Genomic DNA, 25,787 nt, shown 5'->3' on the forward strand with positions numbered 1-25,787 from the left:
GATGGGTAAGGTGACCTCTAGAATCCCTCACAGTCCTATTTGCATGAGTCAGTGCTCTGAGTTTGTTCATCACACATATGAGGAGTATCAGGGGTGTGCAAAGGAGCTGCTGGCTTGAAGTGTGGAGGTGTGAGTTAATGTGAGAAGCGGGGAAGGAAGCAATGAATAGCAGGGAATGGCCCCAGCTAGAACACTTGTCATCGCAGCTGAGATTCCAAGAGTTATGGGTGCATCAGTAGGCTAAAGATTAGGTATCATTGCAGGTAAGCTCAGAGAATCACAGAATTGTTGTGGTTGGAAGGGATCCCTGGAGATCATCTAGTCCAATTCCCTTGCCAAGGCAGGGTCACCAGGGCAGGTGACAGAGGAGCTCCAGGTGGGTCTTGCATGCCTCCAGAGAGGGACAATGCGTGACCTCCCTGGGCAGCCCGCTCGGTGTTCCCTGCCCGGCAGCACCGGTGCTGTTCCTGCACAGCTGGCAGGGATGGGGCTCAGAACCCTCGCAGTGTGACAGCCAGCGAGATCTGACACATCCTGGCTCAGGGTGCCAGCCGCGGGAGTGGGGAGGAGCTGCCACGGCTCAGGGGTGTCAAGAAAAGACCGGGCGCGGTTCAGACACAGGTTTCGCCTAAGAGAGACGGGAGAACACAGAAGCGTGGCGGCATCAGGAGTTGGAGGAGGTGTCCTGGCGACACGGTGGGATGGCCTTTGAGGACACAAGAGGGGTAAATGGTGGCCCCGGGGCAGACGAGGAGTAGGTCTGCGGGGAGAGGAGCGATTCCGGCGGGCACGGGGGTGGGAATCAGCGCCCGGGGACCCGGCGCGGCGTCGAGGCGCGGCCACGCGGCGGGGCCGGCCGCAGAGAACTACAACCCCCAGCGTGCCCCGCGGGGCGGCGCGAGGCGCGCGGCTGCGCGAGGGGGCGCGGCGGGTCGGAAGCCCCGCCCCCGGCGGCGGCGGGCGGCGCTGCGGTTGGGCGGCGGCGCTGCCGCTCAGCGCGGGGTCGGGGGTCAGAGTGCGGGCGGTGAGTGGCGGTGCCGGGCACTCGTGGTGCGGAGTGCGGGGCGCGGGGCCCGGCCCGGCCGGCCCGGGGCGGCTCCACCGCGGGGGTGGTGCGGGAGGCGGGCGGCGCCTCGGCCCGGCCCTGCGGGGCCCGGTCGGCGCGGGGGCCCCGCAGGCCTGGCGGAGACGCGGGGCCGCCGTGGCCCGGGGCGGGGGTAAAGGCCCGGCGCGGAGCGGGGCCGCGGCCCGGCGGCGGGGCTTGAACCGGGGGCGTGGGGCTGCGGGCCGGGCCGGGCCGGGCCGGGCGGGCGGGGCGAGGCGGGGTGCCGGTGAGGACCGGGGGCGGCCCCGGCCCGAGAGGAGGGCGCGGGGGGCCGCGCCTCGCCCGCTCGACGCCGGGGCTGCCGGGCCCTCCGCGCCCCGGGGCGGCCCTGAGGGGAGCTCTCGGGGCTGGCTGTGGCAGCAGCCCTCCAGAGCCCGGCTGCAGCCGGATCCGTTGCTTTCAGGGCTTGAGGAAGGGAAAACAGCCCGTCTGCCCAGGGAGTGGGCACGGGCTGAGCTGGAGGCAGCAGCAGCAAGGGGCTTTTTATGTTTTGGGATGTGGAGGTTCATAGGTGGAGGGAAGTAGGGGAGGGGTGAGGGAGTAGGAGGTTTGTTTTTGCTTTTTTTTTTTTTTTATATATTTTTTACACTGTGAGCTTGAACTGTTCACCTGTCTCAGATCTGGAGAGTGAAGTAAACTTGAGAAAGCTTAGGAGTACAGTCTGTTTGCTTGTTTCTTCAATGGCAGTAGAAATTTCTTCTCCTTTTCTCTTCTTGCTGCTATGCTGTTACAGGTGTTTCTTACAAACTGAGATGTATGAAGAGGTGTTGTCATTTACTGCTTATGTTCTGTCTTTTACAAGTCCTGTGTCTGGTGGGTTTACGTAGTCATTGCTGGCCTGTTTGCTAATAAGTGTGACATTTGTTTTGCTACTTCTTTACTTATCTAGTTTCTTTGTTGAGATTTTGGTTCCAGAGATGGTGGTTTGGCAGCTATTTAGTCTAAACTCTTGATATTCTTTCAGCTGTGATGCAAGGGGAACAGCAACTTTTTTAATATGTTAATTCTTGCACTGTGTCTCGGGAAGGATGAGGTATACAGGGCTCCAGAAAGGTTCATCTCCAAAGCACTTGTCCCATCAGATGCTGTTAACAGCTGTTTGAGGATTTTACTTGATTTCTTTCTAATGGTAGCTTTGAATAGATTTTGTCCTGTAGTGTCTTTTTGCAACATTGTAGCATTTCATATAGCTTGATATTAAAGTTGGCATCTGAACTTTTATCCAAGAATGAGTTATACTGAAATTCAGTAGTATGTTAAAAGTCTAGTTGGTTAGTCCCCACTGTGTAGGCTTGGGAAATTTGATTTCAGATGGTGTTTTTTTATTTCAGATAATTTGTTTCCATTTTGAAGCACTGAATTCTGCCCTTTGCAACTGATTTTTCACATTAATTTACAATGTGGGCTAAATGTTTGCTTTCTTTCAAAGAGTGGCCTTATGGCCCTTTTATGCATTCTTGTTCATCTCAAACTTTGGGTTGCTCTACATGAATAGTGTGTGTGGTTTAATTTTTTTTTTTTTTTTTTGTAAAGTTAGTGTGTCTAGACAGATTTGAGTGGTACCAAAATCCAAAAGAAGAAAGTGATTAAAGCCTTTTAAAAGATGCCTATGTCCCTGATGCTAAATAAAGAAGACCTTGGATTGAATAAACACTGATAGGGCCTAAAGTTTCTGTCCTGCACTTGAGAGATGCTTCAGTTTGCTTTCTTTAGAGGGCCTGATTACAGCTGGTTTGGTGCTTATCTTGTTTTGATTCTGTTAACTTTGGTAGGCCTTGATTTTATTTTCTTTTTAACCCCCTTAAATTTTGGGAATAGAGTTCTGGAAGATGCTTGAATGTGTGAAGTATATGCATTTCACTCTGTCTCTGTATCAGTCCTGTGGCCACCTGCAGTGGAGGGCCCCAAGGCTGTGGAGTGCAGGTATGGTGACATCCAGGTAAATGGTGCAGGACTGCCCACTGTGCCTGGGCTTACAGGAGAGCATGGAAGGCTGTAAGCAACTCTGCTTTTGTCACAACTCTGTCTGGGATCTGAAGCAGGTATATTTGCTATAAATGGTCCTGCTGGGACTCCTGGTGTTTCACTCTAGTAGTGATGAGCTAACACACCAGTATGGTGCCATGACAAGCAGGGGAATAAGGGAAGAACTGGTCAAGACGTAACCTAGAGCAGAGGTGCTAGCTGTGCTAGGGGCCATTTGGACCATTTCCCTTCCCTAAGAGATGTGATCTCAGCTAACCTGAGGCCAGCTGAAATGTTCTTCCTGGATGTGTTGTAAAGATACTTCTCTTCTAATCAAAAAAAAGTTTTTAAATTTCAACTGTATTTGTTACAATCATTATTTTTTTTTCTGTGGTTGAATATTAGGGTCAACATTTTCCTTGGCAGGTTTTCTGGGTTGAGGCTGGTTTGTGTGGAAACCATGCCCCTCTGTAGCTGCTACTCTGCTTGGAGCCTTTGCCAGTGTACCAGGACAGAGTTTTGACAGGGCTTTCTTTTAACAATTTTGGAGCACATTTGTGAAGATCAAAAGTTACCAGTGTATTGAGCAATGCAAATCTTGTTTCCCCGAATCCAGGCTGAGATTCATTTGGCACTCTCAGGTGTTAACCTTAATTTTTCATATAACGAAGGTGTGCAGCTGTATAAGTGGTTTGAACAACTGTGGCATTCATGTGTATGAAAATGGAGTAATTATGCGTGCCAGATACCATTAAACAAAGGGTGGCCTACTATGTCTCCTTTCCACTAAATTAGGCCAATGTGCAATAGCAGCTTTTACTGACTAGATGTGTAGTAGCTACAAATCTCTGGCTCCTGGCACTGGGAGCTGTGCTGAGCATTGAGAGCACTGAAGTGCCATAAATTTCAAAACTTATCTCAAAGACCAGGGCTGGGAAAGTTTGAATGAAAACTAAGACGTGTTATTTTTTGACAGCAAATGGATTGACCATTGGAACGAGCTGTCTGAAGGTAGAGGGGAACCTCCATTCTTCATGCTGCAATTCAAGGCCAGAAACTTTTCTGAAAGGTGTTCAAGCCTTTGGGTTCGACTAAGGAAATGGAAACTTTAGGGCCAGCATTACATGAGGTTCAGGCAGGATGGTCTGATGGGCTTTGTGAATTCAAGTTTAATGTGTCTGTGCTGCTAGAGCCAAGATAACTTCTCCATTCTCTGCAAAGTGCCATGTTATCCCACATGTCTCTGTCCTGGTCTAGGTACATGGTTTGGTGAGTGGCTGAGCTGACCAACAGCCCCAGTAGCTCATCTCATTCCTGCTTCTGCGAGTGTGGGCTCATCCTCTTCTTTGAGCTCTGGTATTCATCCAGCCTGGCTCTGAGCTAATTTGTCTCACTAAACCAGCCAGAAACTATCTTGTTTAAGTTGTGTTTTATTCTGGCTGTGTTAGTCCTTCTATAGGTTTCTGTGGTTGAATTGGCTCACAGAAGGGCCAGACAAGCTCTGGAACTGGTGTAACGTAATCAGCAAGAGAGTAAGACTAAGAGGGAAGGACAGGCCTGCCTCCTTTTGGCCTCCCAGAACTGTTGGCTTGGTTAACCTCATTTTGTGTAGTTTCACACTGATGCATTTTCTTACGGCTCCCAGGCAGAGGCGGGAGATTGGACTAGAGGATTTTTGGTCTGATCCTGTGCAACTGTTCTTTTCCTTAATAGCAAATCTGTTCTTCCTCTTTGGCTTTTGCTGTATGTGTCCCTGTTATTGCTTCTTTGTTTTAATTTTTGTTCTTTCCTTTCTCTACATTTCTTCTAAGTGACCAGTCCTTTGCTGTGTGGAACTTCTTCAGACTCCAGCTTAGACCCGTTTGCTCATCTGCAGTTACTCTTGGAGAAGGTTTAAAAATACACAGCAAAGCCTGTCTTAGGAGACCAGTCAAGGAGCTGACGAAAGTGGGTTGCCTAGCAGAGGTGGCCTAATAAAATTGGAGTGGAATTGTACTGTGCATCTTTGGGATGGCTTCTGGGTGGTCTGTTCAGACAAATTCGTGTCCTGCTGGTGTGGAGTCTCATGTGGGTTTCACTGTGTTGTCAAGTGAACTGAGATGTGTTTGTTTCCCAGCTTTGTAGGGTGCCATAGCTCCAGCAAGTGCTTCCCTAAGTAATCAGCGCCTTCGGCCTTGCACATTGTGATCTCACAAGCCATCGCGTCTGTGATGTCACAATGGAAGAGATTCTGGTGCTCTGACATGTGTGGTCGTGCCTTTGACAAATCAGCCAAGGAACCCAGCGGCAAGAATGAGCTCAAGAAATGGGAGAGACCTTCCTTAACCCAAGAGCCCTCCATCCTTTAGTCAGCCCTTTCCATGTTCACTTATCTCTTCCATAATGACCATACAGAGGGAAACCACTGCCTGTATAGGGTGAATTATTTTTTTCAGTTGACCTACCCAGATGCATGTTTCTCCCAGATGAGCAGTTGCCCAATTCTCCACCTGTACCCCTCATTCTTTTCTGTTGTTCCCCTCACTTGTATTGCTTCTAATTTTAGACTGTAAGTTCTTGAGAACAGGGACCTCCTCATCTGTAGTGGGAAGAGCCTGGGTGTGATTGTGGAGTACTGTAAAAACAAAATGATGAATGCCAAGTTGTATCTGAGCAGAGTGATGATGGGGCAGCATATAGACGTGCCATGACGTTACAAATTTTCCAAAACACAGGCGTGGTTGTCTAGCAGTGCCGGAGACAAAACCAGCCAAATGTGAAGGGAGTGCAGCCATGAAGTGTACTGTTCTCATGTTCAAGTGATGATGCTGTGAGGTTAACAAATTAAAGAAAGAAGCAAATCTACCTGTCTAAAATTGTGTTACTTTATTAAACAGTTCTAAAAGCTTTGTCTTTTGTTATTTGTTTTACTTTACGTTGGTTGGATTTTTTTTTTTGCAAGTTTGAGTGGTGAGAGTGGATAAGCTGGTCTTGTTCATGGTCTCTTGTTTCCTGCCTCACAGGCTAGCCAGGTGCTGTCATTTTTGTACTGTAGTTCATCTAATGAAATATTTGGGTTTAGGTTAAGGTTGAGTAAAAAACACCCTGAGTTATCTCTATTGTTCTTCAGTTATATTTTCACACAAGTGAAATATGGGCTCACATTTGACCTCTGAGTATGCATTTGAACAGCTACCAAAATTGAAGTCCTACATTTTTTTGTTATACTGTGTTCCAGGTGTTGCTAAATGTGTGCAATTTTGTTCTACAGAAAGCATCTCTATTGGCCTAACTTTTTTCCCTCCATAATTCAATAAAATAGACAAGCCTGACTTACATTTTTGATTGTTTTTCGTTGCTCTAGCCTGGAGTTCAGTTGTCTGTTGGAGGCCAGGAGTCACAGCTGCCCCTGCCCAGGTTTTGCACAAGTAATAAACTGAAGCATTTTACTCCCAGAGCTTGCTTGCTTTTATTTTTTAATTTCAGTTTCTCTTATACTTCAGGTTAGTGGGGGCTTTCTTGGTTTGTGCTTTGTAATATGGTGGAGGGCTGTCTTGTCATAACAAAGTAATTTAATATGTAAGTGAAGGCTCTCATAAAATGTAATTTCTTGGTCACCCCACCAATGTGAAGTTAGGTGTTGTCTTCCTGCCCCTTCCCTACTCAGCTTATCAAGCTGGAAAGTAAAAGGGAATATTTTGGGCTCAAAGGCAAACTGTAATTTTAATTAGATGTAGTTGTAAAAAGTTCATAATTATCTTATGCGCCAGGAATCAGTAAGCTCAAGTTCTTAGTAGGCTAATTTGTCCTGCCATTGATGAATTTGACTCCTGGAGCTTGTGTGGTGCACATCTCTCTCTGTGGCTTTGGAGCTGCCCTGCTGGCTCTTGTCACCAGCATTCTTCACGTGGCAGGAGTTCCCTGTCTTGTTCCTTGCCGCTTTGGTTGTCCCTAAGCAACTTTCCCAGTAGGAAGCCTGGCGTGCAACAGCCGCCAGTGGAAATTCTCCGCTTCACACTCAGTGGGGCCCCTGGTAAAGCCGATGGCTACAGCTGGCACTTGCTTTTCTCTTGGCTTTCCTTCCTTACTGGTGATCAAACTGTCCTGCTTTAGTGCCATGTGCTTGGGCTGCTAAAGAAGCAAGAGCTGTGGTCAGCCTGAACTTGTCTTAGTACCTGCAGCTGATGTCCAGAGAACATTTTTTTCTTAATTTATTTTTAAAATGTAGATGCTGATTTTAGCCAGTACTGTCATATGGGACACACAGTGTTACACAGCACAGAACACAAACTATGTTCCAGTTGAAACCCACCACATATGGCCATTTCCCATCTTACTGGGTGTAGCAAATGTAAAGTGCTGTCATATTTTCCTAGGTCTGTGTACAATCTGTCAAAATAATTCCTGAGGTCCAACCTCAGTTCATGGTCCTATTACATTTCATACGTATCTGTGTGAGGAATTTGAGCTGTGTGATATGAAATATTAACCTAGTAGGGTTGACTGCCAGATGTGACAGCTTGCACTGTCTGAGATTATAATCTGATCCTGTGTGTATAAGAAATATATATATGGTGTTTTATGTAGGTTTGGAAATGGAATCACTGAACATGTGGATTTATATGGCTAGAGCTGGGTTTTTAATTTTTGAAGCTGCATTGCTTGCATCGTTTTCTCTTGGAAAAAAGTACAGGATAATTACTAGTGCTTTGCATTGTCATAGCCATTATAAATGCTTTACATGACATCTAATAAAGTGTGTTTGCTCACCAGCTATCTTGTGCTCTGAGGCACTCTGACCTTGCCAAAGAAGATGATGTGAGGTCTTCCCAGGGCACGCAGAGCAGTGGCTGTGTAAACATACTGTTAAAACTTCATTTGGCTGAAGGTGCGAAGTTTGCAGTGGGGTTGCCCTTGTTTGTATGCTGCCTGTGTAGGGAGATCCACATGCAATACCCCACTCACGCACCTTTGTTCGGAGCACTGCTCCCTCTACTACACAGGAGAGTGAGGAGGAAGGCTGCTTTTGGGATGGGGAGCCTGATCCTGCTGCTAGATGTGGACCACTGCAGAAGCTGTTAGTGTAAACAGGCACTGGATGGTGGCTGATAATTTCCTCAAGAGATGTCACATGGTACTGTTGTGACCCTGACCTGCCATGCCAGGGTCTGGCATGGTGCTGCTGTGCCTGCGTGGGGACGTGCCTGAATCCTGCCAAGGCGGCTGGTTTACCTTTGCCATGGACTCAGTGGCTTGGAAACCTCTGCACCGCTGTGTGTGGTGCAAGCCAGCCTGAAGATTCATGACGTCCATGTCAGATACCCTGGTCTTGCCAGTTAAGATACATTAGAGAAGAGATCTTGCTGTGGGTGGGTGCATAATACACGTTTTATTGCTGTGTTTGATATAGGGGTTGAAGCCTGTCTGCCTCCCCCTCTCCAACTGTGTGTTTTATTTGATGCAGTAGGCTAAAGACCAGGTTTTCCTGCAACTAACTTACAAGCTGCTTTATTCTGAGAGATATTTGTTGTGATGGGCCTTTAGACTCATAGTAGTTAGAAGATTTAAAGCATATATACCTTAAATATCTTTTATCTGGCACATGTTAGAAGAAAATATAAGTAACTTCTATTTGGCTGTAATGTGTTTATGAATGACAGCCAAAGCTAAAGATGAAAAAGCAATAGGTAGAACTGAAGCCCTTTAAGATAAATGTCGTATTGGGCTCTTCATTTTTGGTTTTGCAACTTGAGCTTTCAGTTTTTGAGGTACCTGCTGTCTGGCACACTGCTTTAATAAAGCAGACACCTTCAAAACATGAAAGCCTTGAGACAGGGGCAATGCATATATGCTGTAGAATTGGCAGTGTGAGGACTGGCTTGGTCTTAAACATTTCAACTTTGATTTTTGCCTTTCACTCAAAAGCTTGGAAAGGGAAGGTTACCAAATGCATGTTTACTCGAAGCACACAACCTACTTAGCTGCAATTATCTCCTAATCTGGTCCTTCCGAGTTTCTCTGGTCTCGCAGGTAAATACAGATTTAGCCGTTATTCAAGGCATATTATTTACCTCATTAAGTGTGTGTTTTGGCACGTGCATTATTTACCTGACGGACTAACGGATGGGAAAGAGCAAATGCTGTCTTTTGTGCAAACAGTGACTTTGTTCATGAGCAGCAAGTGCCCGTTTTGCTGTGGCCACTTTATCTCATGGTGGGTGCTTCCATCCCTTCATGGCAGAGCAAAAAGCCAGCACAGGTGGGGGGGAGCCATGCTCATAAAAGGACAGGTGGGTGGCATGTCAACAATGGAGTTCTTCCACGAGCAGTGGGACCAGCTGTGAGGATAGATTTAAATATCCTATGTAGCGTGATGTGTATGTATATATATGCATACATAATTAGAGGGGGTATGCCTACCCTTTTTCAAGAGGACTGAGTTGGTGCAATTTGCTTGTTTAGCTATCTGTCCCTGTACCTACCCACGTAACAGCATGAACTGGTCTTGAATTCTCAGCCCTGTAGATCTATTAACAGCCCTGAGGCTGACCCATCCTGCATAGTGACAATTTTTTCCTGCAAAGTTTTAGAAGAAAAGTAGCAGGAGGCAAAATCCAGGTAGTCTCAACATGGATAATGTAATTTATTTAATAGTTTGTTAGATTAAAATATCAGAAGGTGATGGCTAAGTAGGATATTTAATATTTCTTTGGGAGGAAGACTGTAGCCTATAGAGTCCTGCTTGCATTTTACACTTCCTGCAGTCCCTGCATGTGATTAGTTGAACTGATAGCCTCCTCTGAGAGACATACCTGCAATTAGAAATTAGAAGTGGAGTGTAGCACTAAAATCACACCTCTGAGAAACCTTGTATACAAAGCAAATGAGAATTTCTTGGGGAGGAGCCTTCCAGCCACCAGCCACCTGGATTTGTAATGGAAGTGCCATGTTTTGGTGCAACTGGCAGATGTTTCAGGGTGAATCTGTTTGGATAAGTTATAGTGTTGGTATGTGCATTGCTTTGTTTAATTTTTACCATGTATCAGAAACTGCATTGTATATGAACAGATAAAAGGCCTCAGAAATTTCAGCAGGGCTTAGATTGGATGTTCTGTGTTTTAGTTGGTTTGTGTTGGTTTTTTCTTCTGCTATAATGAGGTTCAGCAGTGGGGTGTCATCTGGTGCCTGGAGCCATGACTGTTGTTTATCTCATAGTTCTTAATTTAGAATTGTTTGCAGAGGTTAATTTTTAGTTGCCTGTGATTCTGGATACCTTAAGCTCAATGCAAATGTCACCTGTTGTGCTTAGAGCAGGTTACTGTGTTATTTCATGCTTGTAATGCTGGAACCTCCACTGGGAAGCACAAAGGGAATCCCTGTCAGAGGAGGACAGTGAACAGATACCAGTAGAGATAAGATGTATGTGTGCATGAGTAACATGAGTATCTCTTCAGTTTCAGATGCCTCTGGATGTTCAATGATAGCACTTCTCCATACTGGAGCAGCAAACTTTCCCCCAAACTTACTTTCAAGGTCAAGACAAGCTGTGTCCCCCCTCTTCCCAGCTGGTGTTCTCGAAGGGTTCCGCTCCATCGTAAGCAGGAAACTGGCGTCCCACGGCTTTGGAGCTTCCATGGCAGCAATGTCATCCTTCCCTCCACAGAGATATCACTACTTCTTAGTGCTGGATTTTGAGGCTACATGTGATAAACCGCAGATTCATCCTCAGGTAAATAGTTAATCCTATTAATTACTGCCTTGCAAGTTGCTGCTGCTCCTCTGAGAGATAAAAGGAAAAAACACAGTGCTGGCTCACTAACTTTTTCTGGTTTGTCCCACCTCCTTTCTGTTGCTGGTTCTTCAGGGCTCTTGCCAGTCACCTGCTGTCTCAGGAGCAATGCCAGGACTGGTGGGAATGAATAAAGGAGTCTGATTTCCATCAAGGAAGTGACAATTCATGTGTTACTGAAAACAACTTTAAGTCATGTATACTTGTCATTTGTCTGAAATGGAAGGGTCTAAAAGTTTTTGGCTGGAAACTCGCATTAATAGATGGCAGCCGTGTTTGATTCTGCAAGGAAAAATTCTACTGTTGGTAGTGAACAGCTTTAGGAAAAGCATATTTTGAATGATGGGAATATTTGCAACATAATGGTATTTCTAAGTGGAGAAGAAAAGCAGTTTGTAGATAATTTCAGCAAGATCAGATGTATTTCCTGGGTTTTAACTCTGGAGTGTAATGAGAAGAATTCAGCTTCAGAGAGATCTTCCATTGCTCTACCACTTGAGACATACAGAGATCCAGATGAAGTACAGAACTTTTCTGCAAACATTTCTTCCACAGTACTGTAGAGCAGATTAGTAAAAATATTCTCAGTTGTCATCATGATGGGCCTAGGTTTTTAACTGGAAAACAGTACTAAAAAGAAAAAAAACCCCTGATATTAGGTTGGTAGCAAACAGAATTTCTGGGTCTAAAGTGGACTCAACCTCCTCTGCCAAGTAATTGGTCTGCATGTGTTAGTAAGACCTGCATTGGATCACAACAACTTCCTTTTGCTTTGGTTCAACTATATGAAAGGCTTAAGCAGTTTTTAGCGTGGTGTTTCATTACTGAAGTGACTCAATGCAGTGTGTGCATTTCCCAGTGCCACTGTGGTTCCCTTGCACTTGTCCTAACAAAGGATTGCTGCAAGTTGGGATCAAGCTTGACTCCTGCTTTCCCCAGTAGTGCCTTGGTAGGTCCTGCCTGTTCTTCATATTTCTTGAAGAATGGATAGCAAATTCCCTGCTCTTTTGCTGGCTCTTTGTGGGAGGCTGTTGTGGCTCTGCATCCAGTTCTACTAGCAGGCTCTTAACCGCTCCCCAAGTGAGATATCAGGCTATTTCCTGCATGCTCTGCCTCGGGTGCACAGACCTGTCAAAGCTGTAAATTGGATCTACCTTGTCCCTTTGGATATGGGCTTGGTCTGTGCACATTTTGATGCAAAACCATGATGCATGTGGAGCTAGTTTACAGCTGGCAGTAAAAAGGAGCATGAGTGGAATATGATTACTACTGTTTTAAGGAGCTTTGTCCCCAAGTCCTTGCCAGGGAAAGTAATGGTCTGGGCCAATGCAGATCTGCTATATATTTTGTTGGTGAGATAGCACCTTTAAGGTGAAGATGTTCTTCAGTGTTGTTTTTTCCAGTCTGTTGTGTTCAGTGCCTGTCTGCATCATATAATGTGTTGAAAGGGCTGTCAGTCCCTCACATCCTCACCAACAAATTAGTTCCACAAATAAAGAAATTACTTTTTCTACATGGACCTCAATGTAGCTGGAAAGGCTGAAAGTGCCTGCCAAAATCTGGAAAGTTTATAAAATGAGACTTAATTTGATGCCCTTACCTACCTCTTATGTCTTTGCTGACCAGCATGGCTTTTGTTCTCTTCACTGATAGGCTGTATATCATGATGGGCAAACTGTGCCATGCATTTCAGTGATGTTTTCTGCAAAATTTTAGTGACAGGATCTTTCACTGCAGGATTGATAGACAAGTTTTGGAGGTTTGGGCTGAGGTCAGAGCTGGGAGCTAGAAATGGTCATGTGCTGATGTTCACTGTGATACTGATAATTTTTTTGCTTTTGTTTTAATACCTGCCTAGGTACAATGAAATTCAAGTGCAGTGGGATTTGATGCAAAGGCTGTGTATACAGAGCTAAGCTAAGCTGTGATCCACGTTACTTTAAGTGGATAGGCACAGCTGTAAGTTTAGCCAGCTCAGCCTAAAATCTTGCAAGAGTTCACTTACCACCATACAGCACATTTCATTCACTGTTTCTCACTCACTGTTCTTCAAAATATTCTGGCTTCTTACAAGAAACTACTGAAAGAGCTATCTTTTTATGTACACTTAGGATGTGCGACTGCCACATCTGCTCCCCCTTCCCGTTGTATTTACTTGTGCTCCTCTGTAACTGGCAGCCTTGCTGGCTTTATCCCTGGGGAAGTCCTTCATGCTTATTTGTGAGCCCGAAGACCCCTTCATTTCCATTCCCTTTCACATTGCTCGATCTCTCTCTGAGGCCTCGTGGTATGGCCTCTGTAATGGGGATCAAGGAGGGTCAAGGACAGTGGTATTCCCCTGGGAAGCCATCTGCACTGTGGCTCCGGTGGCTGAGACTGCTGGCTGAGTGCCTTGTGGCCGCTGCCCTGTGCTTTACCACTCACTCCTGTGTCAGGCATCAAGGGTCATCCATGTTCCCTGCCCTAGACCCACAAAGGAATGGGAACATCCTTGCAGCCCTGACTTCTAACTGCTTTCAGAGGATACGCCCCTCCATCAGAGTGCCTGTTTATAAACGCATAGAAACCGCTTAGCTTTATTGGTTTTCTGGATGTATGCATGAATAATGGGACCATCCCAGAGAGAAAAGAAGGTGTGGGGGGTTTTAACTGCACAGTCTGTGTCATGTAGTGTTTTAGCCAGCCAAAGGTCATTAGAGGGTGGCAGTAAGAGATGTTTATGGCTGGCCTCTCGCATCTCTTTAAAGCTTACCTTGTGCCTTTGGAATGTGATCCGAAGCCCAGTGGGGTCAGCTGGGAGCTGTCATTTTGTGGAGGTCGGTGGACCCTGAACGGTGGTGGCGTATTTCATTTTTCAGCTCTCAGTTGTTCCTTTTACTGTCTGGTAAGAGTTTATAAGTACCTGCTTTAATGCACTGTCAGCCTATAGAGCTGGATGCATATGGAGCTTTAGCTTCATGAGAAGATGCATTAATAAGTGCGAGTCTTGCTCTTTTGTCCCTTTGTTGTTGCAGACACCAATGTTTATGATGGTCAGTGCTTTCCACGACTGTGTTAAGCAGCTCCACAGACTCAGATCTGTGGCTGCCTTTATTAATGAAGTAAGAAGGTGTGCCTCTTTCAGTCACCAAGCCAAGTATCTTGCCTTCAATTTCAGACAAGTGCATGAAAATAAATAATTTTCTTTAAATATAAAAAGTCTGAAGGTAGAAACAGATCTGTTCAAAGCTGAATTTGAAATTTGCCTTCTATATATGATGTTAATCTCTAATCTATTAAAGCCGCTTAAATGAAAATCAAATAAAATTCAAACTCTGTATGTCTGCTGCCTGGAAGTATAGAAGAGCATCAGATCTCTGACCTGGTAGAAGGAGCTGGATGTAGGACTAGCTGAGCTGCTAAATGAGCTTTTGGTAATGATAAAGTTGCATTTTTTCATGTCAGTTTTTTCAGGTGTTCATTGTCTCAGGTTCACTCAAATTTGTAATCATTTGGGAAGTAGTAATTTGCCTCTTTCAAACTCTCTGTAAAGGGAAATATTAAATGTTCAGATCTTCTCACTGCTGAAGAAGTTTGTGACTGGAAGCAGAAGAATAAATTGTTTACAGACAATGTTTTCTGTGTCCTCCTAAACAGTACTTTTAAAATGCAAAAATATCTTGATACTTTTTGTTAGTGTATCTTAGATACTTCAACTCTGTTTAGTGTGCATCTAGATTGTTATTTTGGAGAATTTTGAGTTATAATTGCTGTCAAATGAAACTGGATATATAAATATAGAACATCACTCACCATTTCAATATAAAACCATAAACATTGACACAGACTAAGCAGATGTTCAGTTACTAATTTATTTTTTAGGTGTTCAAACAAATCTGGATTGGCAAAAGTATATTAACAAATAAGAGCCAGTCTTTCTGTAAGATGATATTACGTACAAATGCAGGAGAAGGTTATATCAGATTCTATCTGTATTTGCTTGAGTGCTGCTGTAAAAGAGCATTACATGTGTTTTCCCTTGAACATCGGTCTCACACCCAGCTCACAGTCCTGGGCAGGTACAGCTGGAGTGGCTGTGATGATGTGTACAGCTGCCTGTCCTGCTCTGTCCGTGATCTTGTTACCTCAGCAGGGACAGCTGAGTCGCGTGTCTCTGCTCCTGCGCTGCTGTGATTTATAGACTGACTTTGTAGTGGGAATGGATGTTGATTTCCGCCAAATTTAGGCCATATCAACAGATGCCAAGCTTTCTGCGTAGGGTGACTAGATAGAGGATAGGGAAGCTGCCTTGGGAACCATAGCTGAAGCTACTTTGTAGGAGGAATATGTTCTTGAAATCTCAAACTTGCTGCAGGAGGAGGTGATGGAAGGTGATGGAGCAGGCTGCAAGGTACCTTCTGTGTGCTTCCTGCATCGTTTTCTGTGGAGACTGCATCAAGGCAATCCCAGCTGAAGGCCAGGATGGGAGTGCAGGTGTCTCACACGAGAACAGACATTGTTACAATCCAGAGGCAGATAAAGGATGGGTGTGCACCTGTGCCTGCCTGTTCTATCTAGACATCCCCACATAGCAGCTTTCTTCTTGCACTGTTTTTGTGTGGCTGTTAAGCTCAATGCACTAGAAATCACCTGCCAAAACCTTTATTGAGGATGATCATGAGTTACTGAAAAATGAAGAAATTCAGGTTTGTTTCCCATGGCAACTTTAACTCAGCCTAAGTATTACAGTGGAATATTAATCTGCAATTACCTATGTTCATGCATCTTAGGCTTGGGTATAGTTTAAATTACCTACGTCTCAATTCAGCTTCTTAAAATGTTGTTGCTAGAGAAGTGCTGTTAAAAATGCATGTAACATAGTGACTTAAAATTAATTTTTTTCCTTTTTACTACAAGTAAGTAAATATATATATATATTTATAATCCCTTTGCCAGGTGTGGCTATTATGCCATTGTTCTTACATCAGAATTCTTCGAATTCCTAGAGTAGCAGGAAACAGTTCAGATAAGAGTCCTTTAAAATGGATTTTCCTCTTTGCATTGAATTTTTGAACAAACTTCTTTAGGTCTTGTAGCTTTAGAAGGTTACACTGCACCTGGTGTCTCAGGCCTGGCCTCACTTTGCCTTGGAGACCTCCCTCATTCTCCCAGTAAGTAGGGACAACCTTGCTGTGACCCATATCAATCTGACAGGGTGGGTTATGCCTTCAGGCAACAGAATTAGCTGTATTTATTTTAAACCTGATGAGCTAGAGAACATGAACAGTTACTGAACCCAAATCTCCTGGAGAGCACAACCATGAGACCACCAGGCAAGACATCTGATGTACGAAAAAAAAATATCAAAGCAATTTTTTATTTAAAGATATAAACCCAGCATTATTATAGCAACAAGTCTAAAATACCAAGCACTCGGGTGGCCAATGGCTGCAGTCCTACCTGACCTAACTTGCTCAGCTTGTGGCTGGTTATTGACAGGCTGATGAGATGACTACTTTAAAGCAATCAGTCATGTTGCCCTTTCCCTCACAGTGTGCGGAGACCCCACATCAGTTATGCATCCCGGCGTGCAATTTCCCACCTGTGCTGTTTGAACACTGTATCCTTAGCTGTGCAAACATTACACATCGTTTAGGTGACAAGTTGCAAAGTTAAGTAGACTTGTTGTTACAGCAGAAAGTAGTTGAGTGGCAGTCACCCTGAAAAGAAAAGATCCAGGCTAGCTCAGGAATGTGCAAGTCTACTGGATTGTTTGCCTCTCCATAAAGGCACTGATGAGGGCTACGTGCGCTCCTTGAAATACTGCCATCATGTGCATTTCTGAAGTGAAGGGGATGAGTGTCCCAGGTTTGTATATTTGCTGTGCTTGTCCTGCCATATGCATGGCCCTGTGTGGTTGTTGATGATCAGTGTGTGCCTGCTGCTCTTTTGCAGCTTCTGAGGTACGGGATGTATTTTGCATTGCTCCCAGCATAATGTTTTAAAACTAGGCAGTATTCTTTCATGGCATGGTGCCCAGCTAGTGCTACTTGGGGATGGTGCTTTACAGGCTTCTATGGTTCCTGGGAAATAGTCTCTGCTGTGTTAAAGTGGTTTTGTCTTAGCTTTGAACAAAACCTTCCTGATAAAGAAGCAATGCAACTCGGCTCTTTTAGTGAGAAGGACGTGGGACGTGCCTAAACCTTGTGGGCTTTTTCCCCTTTATGTCAAGCTTGCTCTGCAGTCATCCCTGTGTTGTCTTTGTTGGTCTGTGCACTTGTTAGCTGGCAAAATAACTCTTCATAACATTATTTAGCTCCTCTCTGTCAGGCAGAAATGTGCTGTCATTAGCAGCTAGTTGTGATGTCTGTAAAACCCTGGGTATTCATTTACATGCACTAATGTGCCCTTTCTACCCATCCCAGATGTTTTAGTGTTGTTGCGAACATTGATCATTTGTCCTGCTCAATATCAGGTGAAGAGGTTGGGACTTGAAATGATCTGATAATTCTGCAACAGGGACTGCATGGGCTGTTTGTCTACCATAGAGAGGAGGGGATGTGAAAAAGGATATACTGTAGTTGCCATCTTGCAGTGGAAAGGTAATTCTTGGAAATGTGTGTGTGTGCTGTTTTTAACTTGGTCTGAGTGCTAAACTTCCCCAAAACTGTCAAGCTTAAATTGCTTCTGGCTGTGTCAGTAGAGATGTGCTGGGTAGTTAAATACGTGTCAATAGTGCTTGAAGAAACACATTGAAGTGTTGATGTCTGATGGTCTATATTTCTCATCCCACGTGTGAAAAGAGGGAGATTCTGCCTTATTCTTGATGTCTGGGTCCTGCTGGAAGGATCAAAATAGCTTAGTGGGTTTTGGCAGGGAGAGATGATGCTGGTGGTGAGAGGTAGGAACCAGCCTGGGAGGAAATGATTACTGAAAGTTTTGTTAAGAATGGCAGGACAAGTGTTGTGAGCCTGCTGTCAAGATTTCAGGTGCAATGGCAGGCATGAAAACCTCCCAAGGATCACAGTGGTAAGTTTAGGAGAAAAGTGTCATTTGTGAGACATGGATTCCCCTTTTGTTGGCATTTGAGCTGATGAAGTACTTAACTTCGTATTCCATACTCTTTGGAAAAAGAAAAAGATACTATTTCAAGAGAGTGAATAAGAGAATCAGTAAGTGTGACCAGCTGTGAGTGCAATCTGGATGGCATTGGGGTTGTGTTTAATGCAGTAATGAGAGGTGTATGTAAGATGAGGTCTTTGTTACAAAAATGAGAAAGGCAATGTTCTGTCTTGTTTCTGCTGTGGGTAGGAAGAGCAGTCAGGAATTTAAACAACAGCAAGGGAAATTCAGATTAGACATTAGGAAAAACTTTCCAATGATAAGACTAATGAAACAGGAGGATAGAGTGAGTGCCTGGGGAGTATGTGAGTCTCTCTTATTGGAGTCGGTAAAAACAGCCTAGACAAAGTCAGAAATTATTTAGGGGGTGATGATGCTGCCCTCAGGCAGGTGCATGGACTAGATGTCTCTTTTAAAGCTGAAGCTCCTGGAGGCATGTGATTAGATGGGGATTTCAGCTTCTGTTAAAGAAAGAGAAATGGTCCCTCACCCTCAGAGTTGTAAGGCAGCACTGGGAAATAAGAGCCACGTTTGATGCCAGTGCAGAACCCAAAATGCAACTCAAAATTTATCTTTGAGGAAATCCAGGCTTTGACATGGGGCTTCAGTGCCTGAGTGTTGGGCGTAGGCAGTGTGATTCACCTGAGAGCAGGGGGAAGAAGAAACATTGGATAATCAATGGTCAGGCAGTAGAATTTTTCTTCACGTCATCTTATCCCAGTGTTTCATTGTCTTCCCATATTCCTTCAGTTCTCTTGTGTTTTGTTTTTGATGTGTATTTCCTTTCATGCTTTTGTAGGATATAGTAATACTTTCAAATGTATCAAATTGTTAGGTGTGTGCTTATGTGTATTTTAAGCTAGGTAGTGATGGAAAAAAAGAAATTGGAGGTCAGCTGATTCCCCAAAGATCTTTTGATAGGTTTAATCAGTACACAGAGTAACTTAGCCAGGACTGAGGCACTGAGAGGCTCCGTGGTATGTGTGCAGGCAGACATCCTTTGGAAAGCCAGCATAGCCCTGATTCAGCAAAAGTCCTGCTGTTCCACACTGGAGAGGTGTTGCCTTTATGGTACTTGTTTTGGTTAGTTTAATAAAAATTTAGAAGTGGGAAAAAGACCTATGAGGTCATCTTGGTTACTGCCCCTGAGGGCCAGTGCAAGGCTGCTCACTTGGAAATGGCTTTAGTTAAAATAATAATTAAGGCAGAGGACGGAAACTGGAGAGGCAGATCTGTTAGGCTAGTGCTGTCCTTACTATGTCCCTTTTCGATTTTAATTGCCTTGGAAAAAAAAAGAAAATCACAAGGCTTTAAAAGCTCTGATTCTCTCTGCTCTTCAACACCCCCACACCCTCTCCCCGATCTTGGAGGCATCAACTCTCATCTGTCAAAGTGTAAATCAGCAATTAAAACACAAACAGCGAAATGCCAAAGATGACCCGAAGCACAAAGCAACTGACAAACAAGTCCGGACAAATCGGAGGATAATTTATAAGCATTGCCCTAAAATCTAATTATTTGGCAATTCGAATTTGCAGCCGGCCAGGGCTGTGCAATAAATTTAACCCGCCATAAATTATTTAGGAGCAGCCCATGGTGTAAATCAAAAACACGAGTGTTTGTTTAAGAAATAAGCTCCTTGTGCATAAAATGACTTTTTTTTCTTTAAAGAGGAGGGGGGAAAACCATCCCTGAGCAAAATGATCTGGTGCTGAAGCTCTGTCCCTCCACAGACACTCCCTTGCCTCTTCTGCCCTTACCTTTTTTGAAGGTGTAAATGGTTCTTTTGGTAAGAAGTTTTATGCTTTTCCTTATCAGACAAAATCCGTTTCCCTCAACAGCCTCTGCTTGTTTTTATTGCATTTTGAACAGTCAGCTCTGATTTTTATGGGCATCTTTTATTCTTGTGTTTATTAAACTTCTTCACATGGGGGTTAGAGTGAGGGATAAATTATTCTCTGGTAGTTTTTGAACTGAAGAGGCCATACGGTCTTCCTCAAATATATAACTGTGTCCTGAAGCGTGCCTTGTCCACTTTGTACATAGGTGTCTGGATTAAAAGGTTTTGAGAGCTGGGAAGCTCTTGCTGGGCACTTTGTTCTTTCTCTATAATGGTAAGCAAAAAGGATAAGCAAAAAGATTCCTCTATGGGAATTAGGGTAATTTCAGGTGCTTTCTTCTTTGACTAGAAATTGTTTAGGAAGTATAGTCTTGTGCTTGGTCATTTCTTTTATTAGCAAGAAGATCAAGACAGCTAAATTGATGCATCCCTGCTCAGGTGTTAAAGGGAAGGGAGTTTCCTGTAACACAACTGGGTAAGGAAAGGCTGGGTTTATAGCAGTGCTTTCACATGCCATTAAGAATTTTTCAAATCCCTCTTAGAAGAAAGTCCCTAGCCATTCCACAGTTGCCCTGCTGATACTCAACCCACTGGCTAGAGACAGCCAAGTTGCACAGGAGACTTCTACATGGAACTTTTGTTTTAAACCTCTGGTTTTTCAGAAAGACAAAAGTTCTGAGGAAGCTGTCACATAGATTTGCTTGGAGTACCTTGAAATAGTAAATGTAGGAATGTTACAAAGAGAGTGGACTTGGTAATGGATCTGTATAAGCCTCTGGCTCTGTAGGTTCCTATTGTTACTGTGTTTGGGGGCACAGCTGAGGGGAGGGACAGGGTGCCGATGTTTTTTTCTTTAAGCGTGTTAATATTGATTTTAGAAGCGCTGTGTTCCAACAATATAAATGCAAATGCCTGTAATTGGGAGCCTTGTGCAGAATTTCTCAACAGAAAACATGTTCAACTTCTCTGACAATGAAAGGAAAATAAAAAGCCTCTTATTTATTGGTGGTGGTTTGAATCCTGGATTTCCTTTCAAGTTACTTTGCAGCGCTAAATAAAATACCTAATTGCAATGCTCGCAAAATTCAAATAAGTACATTTGTTCTTCTGGTAGCTTGCGGCTATTTGCAGCCTCTGGACACCCTCAGCATTATTTTAGCACATCCATAACTCCTGGTTGTGCTATGAGGAAAAGCTGGCACTGGGAGCAGAGGGAAGGCTTAGAAGCCCCAAATGCTGCTGGCACAAATCACTGCCAAAGTTGGAACATTAACTCAGCATTGGAGTGGATACATGTGAAGATCTCAAGGTAACACTTGCAGATGATCAGGCTCTGATGGAAGAAAGGAAGTGTCAGTGAATCTCTGCCCTGAACTCCCTCCTGCTGCTTTCCTCCACCTTTCCTGCTTAGGAGAAAGCAGTGAAGGTCCTTGAATGGTGGAGATGGAGCTGAGCATGTTGAGCTCACTGGGCTGCTGTGAAACATGAGAGAGCATCCGGCTGCCTTCCTGCATCACAGTCTCTTGGGGGGTTGTGTGTATGAGTGTCTAAGTGCTCACCGTTTCATAATAATTACTAATTAAATTCTAGATCTGTAATAACATTTCAGATATCTAAAACAAACCATATGCTTGTTAAAAAAAAAAAAAGAGAGAAAAAAAGTGGAAACAGATCTACTTTAAGCCATAAATTCTTGGTAATAGAGGCCTCTTTTCTCCCCCCTTTCTGTTTATGTTTGATAGATATTTTTGTTTCTGCAGGAATGTCAACTCTTAATTTCATGATGTATCATGGGCTTAAGAAAATTGAATTTAATAAAGGCAAAAGATGAATGGCACCTTTAAAGGTCCCAACACTTGTCTTTATTAGCAGGACAAACTGCAGGGTCTCCAAACACTGCTTCTCTCCAAATGAAAGTTTAAATGAAAAGTACAGCAGTGTCACAGGTTAAATTTCATTGCAGGACTGGCTAACGTCGTTAGTGAGGAGTGGGGCTGATTTCATGGGGCTGGTATCTGTTGCCTTAGATACCAGTGGAGCAAACACTGCCAGAGACTGGAAAAATCTCCGCTATAGGAAGCGCACAGATAAACAGCCTTTTGGGAAAGGTTCTTTACCACTTGCTTCAAAAACTGACCCAATAAGCCCAAGAGAGTAGCTGCACTTTCTCCTAAGATGCTCTAGTTGCCTCTGGGGCTCCACCCTGCTCCTGGCCATGTACTTCCCACAGACCTACAGTAATTCTGCATATTGTTAAATTTTCCACATTTTTAAAGTATGGCTTTTTATTTCCTCCGTCTGTCTTAATCCGACCCTCCTGGAAGCGCTTGTTGCCTTTGGTTCTGGAAGGCGAGCAACGCCTTTGTGTATCAGATCAGCAGCAGGCTGTCTTTCAGTCTGGCTTTGCATCCAGCCAGCTGATGGCCCCTGAGGATGTTTGTGGTCCCTTAGGGCACATCCCGGCACTGCAACACAGCCCTGCTATGAAATCCAGCTGGTGTGTGTCCTTCTCTGGAAAGGGAAATGTTTGTCTTGCCTTGCCATGAGCTTGCCTGATTCCATGATCACCCTCTGGGTGGGATGCAGGCCTAAGGGTCAGTGAGATGCCCCAGACCAATTTGAAAGATGGAATGGTGTTATTCTGAGGTTAAGCTTGGCTCTGTTATGGCAGCCAGTCCATTGACTTCAAACTTTGCAGTCTGTTTTCCTTCTGAACAGAAGTTTGCTGCTTTAAGAGCCTGTCTGTGGTGGGCCTTTTGAGTAGAGGATCATCTGTATCCAGCATTTCTTACTCTCTTGGGTTTCCATGGGTCCTTCTGAGTGGCTGAAGCTGGTGAATTTGGGCTGCATGATAACAGGGAATCTGGCTAATACTCAAGTGGCATGTGTCATCTCTTTCTCTTAGAGCCCCTGAGTCAAGTTTGCTCTTTTTCCTGGGAAAACTTGGTGACTCCCAGTGAGGTGGTGTGGCAGTAGGGAAGGATGTGCCCAGCCATCTGCTCTGCCTCATCCAGCACAGCATGCACATGGAGTGGCACAGCAGACCATGAAGAAATGCTTAAGCCATACGTCCTGTACAGCTTCACTGCTCAATGTCTACACCTGGGCACTTCCACACTGTTAACACTTTATTTGATTTTTACATTGTTTTCTAAATTTCAATCTCAGCAGCATGCTGCTGTGCCCCTACTGCACTGGGGAGCTGCTCTGCTCTGTCTCTGGGCTGTGCCCACCATGGAAATTGGGTGTTTCTCCTGGCTATTTAAATTATCTGTTGTTTCCATTTACCCACCCAGCTTCTTGCCCTCCCGCTGCCTAGTAGGGTGGTGATGTCATCAGCTCATATGTGTAACCTCATGATAATTTCCGCCTGCAGGTCATGAGGGTTGCAACCACGGTCCAAAAAAGTGTGTTAGTTCCTCAGCAGCGGCTGCATTTTTCACATGCTAATTTTACTCACAGGAGTTGGATTTTTTTTTCCATTTTTTATTATTTCTTATTTGTCTCTTCCAGATGTTTTCAGGCAGTTTTTTTTGTTGTTAAACTAATTCCGTTCATGTTTTAAAAATTTATGAAAGCACTAATAAAAATGTCAAAGTGGTAAAAATGTTAGCTTTTGCTCTGCTTTGATTAAATTTTGCAAACTGTTTTTGAATATTAAAAAGCAATATTTTTTTTATTCTCTTTCCCTCTCTGTGTTTTTCTCCAGAAGTGATTTGAGAGGCTTGTTGCATGGATATCACTCAGCAGGCTCATTTGCACTCCAGAACCTTGGTGCCATGGATCTCTATTAAATAACATAGACAAATTATTCTTTAAAGACACCAAACAAATTGTCACTTCTCCTCTTACATTAAACTAGAAGGAAGAAAGGGAGTGGAGAAGGAGGGGGGTGAACACAAAGGATTTTATAGCTTTTATTCAGTGGGCGGCTTTTTTAATTTCATGTATATTTTTTAATAATTGAGAAATCCATCGCAACTGGATTTGTTTAAACTTTTTATTAACAGGTTCATGTAAATTTTTGATTGCTGATTATTCAAATAATTGAACATTCTTCTGATGAAAGAACGTTTTTATTTCCCTATCAGCATAAATTGGCTACAAAGAGGAAAATGAAGCAGGGCTTGCTACTGTGCTGTATCCCATAGGGATGGATTTGGGGGGAGCTTTCATCTCATCTTCTCAGTCTGTGGGAGGAGAGCAATCCTCCCAGCCTCTCCAGAGAAGGTGCCTCATGCAGTAGTCCCTGTTGTCTGTCTGATGGTGTCCTCTAAAAGGATGGTGGGCTGAAAAGGTTGAGGCTGGTCTTGGGGAGGGCACATCCCCTGCTAAGGCCTTGCTAAACAGCTGTGAGCCCATTGCAAGTACAGCTTCATATTCCCTGGGTAGCACATGAGAGGGGTGTGAGACCACCTTCCTTAGGTTCAGCTTGGGCAGCTGCAGTGCTGAGCACCGAGACCTCCTTGCAGCCTGTCCTGGCTGTGATGAGCATCAGCACCACCCTCATTTGTTCTGGTGGTGTTGGATGTGCTCTGTGCTGTGGCACCACCTTCCTACTTCTGCAGAGCTTTGTGTTGAGTTTATTTTTGTTTGGGACTATCAGGCCACCTTGCTAGATGGGGTAATTTCCAGCTTCATTTCTTGTTTGTTTTAAATGAACAGCTGCTTTTCTTTTTGCCCTATTCAGGAAATCATCGAATTCCCTATCCTGAAGCTGAATGGCAGGACGATGGAGATCGAATCCACCTTTCACATGTATGTTCAGCCTGTGGTGCATCCCCAGCTTACGCCCTTCTGTACAGAGGTAAAGTGCAAAGGTTCCCTGGTGCTCCAAGAGTCTCTCTGGGAAGCAGGTTTCCATTGCACCAGGGACTCAGGTTGCCTCTTCACGGTGCAGCTGCAAGGCAGCATGTCATGCCAGCCTTGAGTTAATGACAAAGAGAATAATTTTTTGTTATTGCAGTGGTGTGTAAAGACTTCAGTTTGGATTAATAAATAATTCTAGCTGTGACATGCTAACCAAGATAATTGTATTTACAGCTAACAAATGTCTCCATTGAGTGACCACCAAATGAACACACTCATGTGAGCTGATGTTCAAAATCCTGTAACCTCTTTATGAGCTCTCGCAATTTTGCTGTTCTCCTCTGTGGTGGGGAAGGTCAAAGAGAGCGTGGACTGAGGAAAGACAGTGCTGTGCAGATGTGTGGTTCAGAGGCACTAAATGACTCCCCTGTGGGCCTTCATGTTAGGATTTGGGGAGTCCTTCAGAGTGGTAGGATAATTCATGTTTGTATTTTTACGACTTTCTTTTTGATGTTGTAATTCTGGGCCACTTGAAATGATTGCTGGAGTAGAGAGGGTTGCTCTTTACTTGCTTACTCTCATTGCTGAGGACAGCTGCTCTTGAGCTGTGGCCACCTTTCCCCAGATATGGAATGAAAGTGGTAAAGCGATCCCTGAGTGTTCAGAGGAGTTAAGGAGCAGGGATTTGGTTTTGTTGTTGATTTGGTTTTGTGGTTTTTTTTTTTTTTGTATTTTTTTTTAATTCAACCCAAAAAGTTAACTGTTTTTCCAAGTGTTTTTCCTCCTTGCCATAATCATCCAAATTTTTGCCAGCTCAATTTTTGCCAGCTCAATGACTAAAATACTGACTGTGGGAATCAGTGTATTCAAGTTCTTCATTCTGTTCCTGTCTTGTCATCAACACCATGCTGTGTTTTCCCCTATCTCTGTGGCTACAGGCTTAAGCCCATGGAGGGCTTGTCCCACCTGTACTAGCCTGATGAAAAATGACTCCTCTGTGTTAGGTGGAGTCCCCTCCAGAACCAACCAGCCCCTTCCATATTTTCACATTGTAAAAACAAATACTTATTTTTATTCTCCTGTAACTCAAAACCATCTGAAGGCATTTTATTTAAACTTTAAAAAAAAAAAAAAAAAGACTAAGCACAGAAAACATTATTCCCCAGAGAAGAGCTTTCATAAAGCTATAAATGTGTGAG

General features: G+C 44.1%; 1 protein-coding gene across 4 annotated transcripts in view; it reads left to right on the forward strand.

Annotated features, from left to right (window-relative positions):
- Positions 1–897: 897 nt before the first annotated feature.
- Positions 898–25,787, forward strand: part of ERI3 (ERI1 exoribonuclease family member 3) — a 129,459-nt gene continuing 104,569 nt past the window's right edge. For 3 of the 4 annotated variants that reach the window (XR_012057248.1, XM_030278897.4, XM_030278896.2), the window contains exons 1-3: positions 898–1,024; positions 10,504–10,778; positions 24,470–24,586. Coding sequence is in view for 3 of the 4 variants with exons in the window: in XM_030278897.4 (XP_030134757.1) it covers positions 10,527–10,778; positions 24,470–24,586 (369 nt within the window). In the remaining variant the exon portion in view is untranslated. The remainder of the gene's footprint in view (positions 1,025–10,503; positions 10,779–24,469; positions 24,587–25,787) is intronic. The other variant, XM_072933032.1, reaches the window with a different exon arrangement.

The sequence above is a fragment of the Taeniopygia guttata genome, chromosome 8 (assembly GCF_048771995.1).
Source record: "Taeniopygia guttata chromosome 8, bTaeGut7.mat, whole genome shotgun sequence".
Classification (NCBI taxonomy): domain Eukaryota; kingdom Metazoa; phylum Chordata; class Aves; order Passeriformes; family Estrildidae; genus Taeniopygia; species Taeniopygia guttata.